This window comes from Myotis brandtii, unplaced genomic scaffold (assembly GCF_000412655.1).
Source record: "Myotis brandtii unplaced genomic scaffold, ASM41265v1 scaffold698, whole genome shotgun sequence".
In the NCBI taxonomy this organism is placed as follows: domain Eukaryota; kingdom Metazoa; phylum Chordata; class Mammalia; order Chiroptera; family Vespertilionidae; genus Myotis; species Myotis brandtii.
The window spans coordinates 977,108-982,622 of record NW_005370731.1 but is presented as its reverse complement, the minus strand read 5'-3'; the positions used below and the strand labels follow the sequence as shown (position 1 = coordinate 982,622).

At 59.7% G+C, this 5,515-nt stretch overlaps 1 protein-coding gene across 4 annotated transcripts; it reads left to right on the top strand.

The window, feature by feature from the left end:
* The first annotated feature begins 72 nt into the window (after positions 1-72).
* ZNF629 (zinc finger protein 629) lies at positions 73-5,515 on the top strand. Of its 4 annotated transcripts, XM_014529798.1 has the most exons (3): positions 73-588; positions 1,881-1,986; positions 2,141-5,515. In XM_014529798.1, exons 2-3 carry the CDS (start codon positions 1,914-1,916, stop codon positions 4,672-4,674), a joined length of 2,607 nt encoding a protein of 868 aa, XP_014385284.1. In that variant the 5' UTR covers positions 73-588; positions 1,881-1,913; the 3' UTR covers positions 4,675-5,515. The 4 variants fall into 4 exon arrangements, with proteins under 4 accessions (XP_014385284.1, XP_014385285.1, XP_014385286.1 ...); XM_014529799.1 differs by lacking the exon at positions 73-588 and having other exon boundaries at positions 1,887-1,986; positions 2,122-5,515; XM_014529800.1 differs by lacking the exon at positions 73-588 and having other exon boundaries at positions 1,887-2,966; positions 3,219-5,515.

Genomic DNA, 5,515 nt, shown 5'->3' with positions numbered 1-5,515 from the left:
TGACCCTGGGCCCCTCTCCTCGCCTCTGCAGGGCGCCTCCCCCCTCCCTCCCGCCCTCCGCAGTGGGACCGGCTCGAGGTCCGAGGTCAGGGCCTGGGCCTAGGTCTGCTCCAAGCACTAGCTCCCTGGGTCTCCCCACTTCCACACTCATGGCGGCCTGGTCGTTAACCCCTTCCCTCCACTCTGCTCCGCCGAGTTGGAATGTGTGGACACAGTCCAGGTGCCCGGCTCACCTGCCCCCGCAGCACCCCCCGGCCTCCTGCACAGGCAGCCCCTGCTTCCACCTCCCGAGACATTAGCCGGGGGAGGGGAGAGGTTCATGGCCCAAGGAGCTAGAGATGAAGAAATTAATTCACTTCCTAAAATCTCACTCCGTCTCCCCTGCTGCTACGTAACAGGCTCCTCTAGCTCCTGCTGCACTTGGGTTACCTCCCAGCGGCCGCCTCCCGAGTCCCAGGTGCCTGCCGGTACCACGGCCCCCAGCACGGTACCCATCCCAGAAGCTCCCCCTGGGACCCCCGAGGCCTCACACTGCGGGAAGTGAGCACAGCTCGGGTCCTGCTCCCTCACGCACAGCACCTGCTCGGGGTGAGCTGGCAGGTCTGCCCAGGAGGCCACTCTCACTGCTTCTTTGCGGGGTCCCCTTGCAGACTGACCTTTAAAGGCATCGGGCAAACAGGTCCAGGAGCAAGGGCCTCTCCTCCGTTTCCGGTCACTGAACAGAACGTATTGTGCACCTGCTCAGAGTCAGGCATCGTCCAGGGCACAGCATACAGGAGTGACCATACAGAGCGAACCGTATAGAGGGGGCCCCAGAACGGGACCGACGGGGGGGGCCTCCCTGGGGAGCACTGTTTGAGTTTATAGGCGCAAACTGTCAGGCTCACTGGCCCCAACCCCTCCTGTCACAGCCAGGACCTCGGTCCCAGGAATGTCTCCATCCGAGCTCTCATCCCCGGCCCTGCCAGCAGCCCACGTTTGTGAGTCTCACGTGACTCCAAGGTCATCTTCCTCTCAGAGGCTGGGGCGAGCCAGACACAGAGCCTTGCATTGCTGGTCTCTGCCCCTTCCCAGCCTGTGGCCTCGGAGAATCTCCCCGAGGGTTGCTTTCCTAATCTGTGAAATGGACGATCTGATTCCTGAGTCTCCTCAGGGGCTTGTGGGGAAGATCGGGCGAGATAACGAGGACACCACACAGGCCTGTGGCAGCCGGTGGTCCTCACACACGGCTCCCTTCTGGCTTTCCCTTTCCATGTCCCTCTCAAGGTCATTCCTGCACAGGCCACTGGTGGCTCTAAAACGCCCCCTCCCCTTAACCTGGCCGTACCTTTCTGTGCCCAGTTCCCCCTTCCTGTCGCCTCAGGAAAGTCAGAGTGGTCTCTCTCTTTTTTTTTAACTCCTTAGTGTTCCAGGCGTCTCAGTTCTCTGTGAGGCTCTTAAGGAAAGTTTATTGGTCCCAATTAGCAGCCCCATTAAGGAGGGAAATTAGAGCCTTAATGAGCTTCTTCTGATTAGCAAAATAACAGGTTTCCCAGCCCCTGGGCATCATAGGGGTGGGGTGAGAGCCACCTCCCCTGTGGGTGTCAGATACGTCTCCAGCCCCCAGTCTGGGTTCAAAGGGTTATGACTGATGAGCTTTTAATTACACTCTTACATTCATCTCCTTGCTTAGTTGTGATCTTGAGATCTGGATCAGGGATCAGGAATCGGGCCTGTGGGGGTGGTGTGGGCAGGCACAGTGAAAACTAATGCCCAGAAAAACGGCTTGGTAGGACCTGAAGTTTACATAAGGAGGCATGAGAGCTGGGGGGATGGGCAAGTCTGGAGTAAAAAAAAAACGCGGGAGATAGCTCCCATTGTGTGCTCCTCTCTCCCCCCAGGGTCCCTGGAACCAGGCAGCCCTGAGCTCCGGGATGGAGCCCGAAGCAGTGCTGTGGGGCCCGGATCTGCGGGGTCCTGAAGGGAGCCCCGGCGATGCTCACAGAGGTGAGGGGCACAAGAAGGGACGGCAGTCCTGGCAAGACAGTGGCCCCAGTTCAGGGAGGGGCCCAGACTCTGGGGGAAGCCCAGGGGAGGGGAGAGAGACGGACCCCGCGTTCTGAAAGGAGATGGGGGCTGGAGACTCCCTTTCTCTCTGTAGGTGCCGAGAGTGGGAACGAAGAGGAGAGCCCTCAGCAGGAAAGTTCTGGGGAGGAGATCATCTTGGGCGATCCAGCTCAGAGTCCAGAATTCAAGGACCCACCAGAGATGCCCCCGGAGAGGCCCTCCCAGGACCCCTCAGCCCCCCAGGACCCCCCCTCTCCCCTGGGTCACCCCCACCCCCTGGACCACCAGACTCCTCTTGACCCCCCAACCCCGGAGGTAGTCCCTACCCCGTCTGACTGGACCAAGGCCTGTGAGGCCAGTTGGCAGTGGGGGACCCTGACCACATGGAACAGCCCCCCGGTGGTCCCTGCCAATGAGTCCAGCCTGCGGGAGCTGGTGCAAGGCCGCCCCTCCGGGGCCGAGAAGCCCTATATCTGCAACGAGTGCGGCAAGAGCTTCAGCCAGTGGTCCAAGCTGCTGCGGCACCAGCGCATCCACACGGGCGAGCGCCCCAACACCTGCTCCGAGTGCGGCAAGAGCTTCACGCAGAGCTCGCACCTGGTGCAGCACCAGCGCACGCACACGGGCGAGAAGCCCTACAAGTGCCCGGACTGCGGCAAGTGCTTCAGCTGGAGCTCCAACCTGGTGCAGCACCAGCGCACGCACACGGGCGAGAAGCCCTACAAGTGCACCGAGTGCGAGAAGGCCTTCACCCAGAGCACCAACCTCATCAAGCACCAGCGCTCGCACACCGGCGAGAAGCCGTACAAGTGCGGCGAGTGCCGGCGCGCCTTCTACCGCAGCTCCGACCTCATCCAGCACCAGGCCACGCACACCGGCGAGAAGCCCTACAAGTGCCCCGAGTGCGGCAAGCGCTTCGGCCAGAACCACAACCTCCTCAAGCACCAGAAGATCCACGCGGGCGAGAAGCCGTACCGCTGCACGGAGTGCGGCAAGAGCTTCATCCAGAGCTCGGAGCTGACCCAGCACCAGCGCACGCACACCGGCGAGAAGCCCTACGAGTGCCTCGAGTGCGGCAAGAGCTTCGGCCACAGCTCCACCCTCATCAAGCACCAGCGGACCCACCTGCGCGAGGACCCCTTCAAGTGCCCGGTTTGCGGCAAGACCTTCACGCTGAGCGCCACGCTGCTGCGGCACCAGCGCACGCACACGGGCGAGCGGCCCTACAAGTGCCCCGAGTGCGGCAAGAGCTTCAGCGTCAGCTCCAACCTCATCAACCACCAGCGCATCCACCGCGGGGAGCGGCCCTACATCTGCGCCGACTGCGGCAAGAGCTTCATCATGAGCTCCACGCTCATCCGCCACCAGCGCATCCACACGGGCGAGAAGCCCTACAAGTGCTCCGACTGCGGAAAGAGCTTCATCCGCAGCTCCCACCTCATCCAGCACCGTCGCACCCACACGGGCGAGAAGCCCTACAAGTGCCCCGAGTGCGGCAAGAGCTTCAGCCAGAGCTCGAACCTCATCACGCACGTGCGCACCCACATGGACGAGAACCTGTTCGTGTGCTCCGACTGCGGGAAGGCCTTCCTGGAGGCCCATGAGCTGGAGCAGCACCGGGTGATCCACGAAAGAGGGAAGACACCGGCCCGGAGAGCGCAGGGAGACACGCTGCTGGGGCTCGGGGACCCCGCCCTGCTCACCCCGCCCCCTGGAGCCAAACCACACAAGTGTCTTGTCTGCGGAAAGGGGTTCAACGACGAGGGCATTTTCATGCAGCACCAGAGGGTCCACATCGGAGAGAACCCCTACAGAAATTCCGACGGCCTCGCCGCACACCCAGCCCCCAAGCCTCCTCAGCTCCGACCTCCCAGGCTCCCTTTTGGGGGCAATTCCTACCCAGGTGCTTCCGAGGGCAGAGCTGAGGCCCTAGGACCGCCCCTTAAAGTGCCCGAGGGGCAGGAGGGCTTCAGCCAAAGGCTGGGCCTGCTCTCCTCCAAGTCCTACATCTGTTCCCACTGTGGGGAAAGCTTTCTGGATCGGGCTGTGCTCCTCCAACACCAGCTCACCCACGGCAACGAGAAGCCCCTTCTCTTTCCTGATTATAGGATTGGCTTAGCAGAAGGGGCAGGGCCCAGTCCCTTCCTAAGTGGAAAGCCCTTTAAATGCCCTGAGTGCAAAAAAAGCTTTGGGCTCAGCTCTGAGCTGCTGCTGCACCAGAAAGTCCATGCAGGTGGGAAAACGCAGAAGAGTCCAGAGCTGGGCAAGAGCTCCTCCGTCCTCCTGGAGCACCTCAGGAGCCCCCTGGGGACCAGACCCTACAGCTGCTCAGATTGTGGGGCCTCCTTCCTGGATCGCCTGGCCCTCATCCGGCACCAGGAGACACACACCCAAGAAAAGTCCCCCAGACCGGAAGACCCCCTTCCAGAGCCAGACACCCCACCCCCAAGCCAGGAAGGTGAAAGGGAGGCCCCCGCACCCGCAGGGAGCAGCAGCCCTGGGGAAGGGGAAACCCCCAAAACTCTCTCGGAAGAAAAGCCCTATCTGTGCCCCGAGTGTGGAGATGGCTTCACAGAGGTCGCAGCCCTCCTCCTCCATAGGAGCTGCCACCCAGGGGTTGCCCCGTGAAATGGGTCTGGAGGCCGGGGCCTCTCTCTCCTGAGAGGAACACTAGATCTCCCCAAATATTGTACGAGAAAAGAAAGAAAACCCTATCAGATTGTAGACGTGTGGAGGATAAAGGACCCCGGGTAAAAATAGTGCTTTTATATCAGTGGTAAGAAACCCTATAAATTGTTGGTGGGAACCACTTATAATGCAGTAGAGAAAAACCGTTGGGTTAGAAACCCTATAAATATGTAGGAAAAAAAGCCCTTTAAGTCTGTAGCAGAAGATCCCTATAAACTATAGTGGATAAAAGCCCTATTAATTGTAGGATGAGGTCCCGTATGTCTCTAGACAACCCTAGAAAACTGTACTGAAACCCTTGTAAAACTGTAGGGTCGGGGAAGTGCAGGGACTATAGCAATGGCATTGACTTGGGAGCAGGGACCCTCGGAAGGTGTGAGAGAACCTCCCGTGAACTTGTTCAGCAGTGTCCTCTCCTCCTGGCGTGTGGGAGGGGCTCACCCCAGACGCCTTGGACAGTCACCCTGAGTAAAATGTGGGGATTGGAAAAGGAAGCAAACAAAGACAGGACAAAAATAAGTGATGAAGAGCCCTCAGATCCACAGAGGAGAAATGACCCAGGAACTAGGACGAGAAAGTCCAGCTCATTGCACTGGGGGTTCCTCGGGGTACAAGGCCAATCCCAGACAGATTGTGTGTTAAGAGGTACAGGCCCATGGAATTCCTTAGCAGAAAGAAGCCAAAAATGGGGAAGGAAAAAAATGCGACGTTGAGCCTTTTAAAGGCTGATGTTTGGGGTGCATATAACTTTAAGTGTAAGAATACTGGGGAACCACCACAA

Coding starts and splice junctions, on each gene's coding strand:
- ZNF629 (XM_014529798.1), top strand. CDS start 1,914: ATGGAGCCCGAAGCAGTGCTGTGGGGCCCGGATCTGCGGGGTCCTGAA. Junction 1,987..2,140: donor CCCCGGCGATGCTCACAGAG/GTGAGGGGCACA, acceptor TTCTCTCTGTAG/GTGCCGAGAGTGGGAACGAA.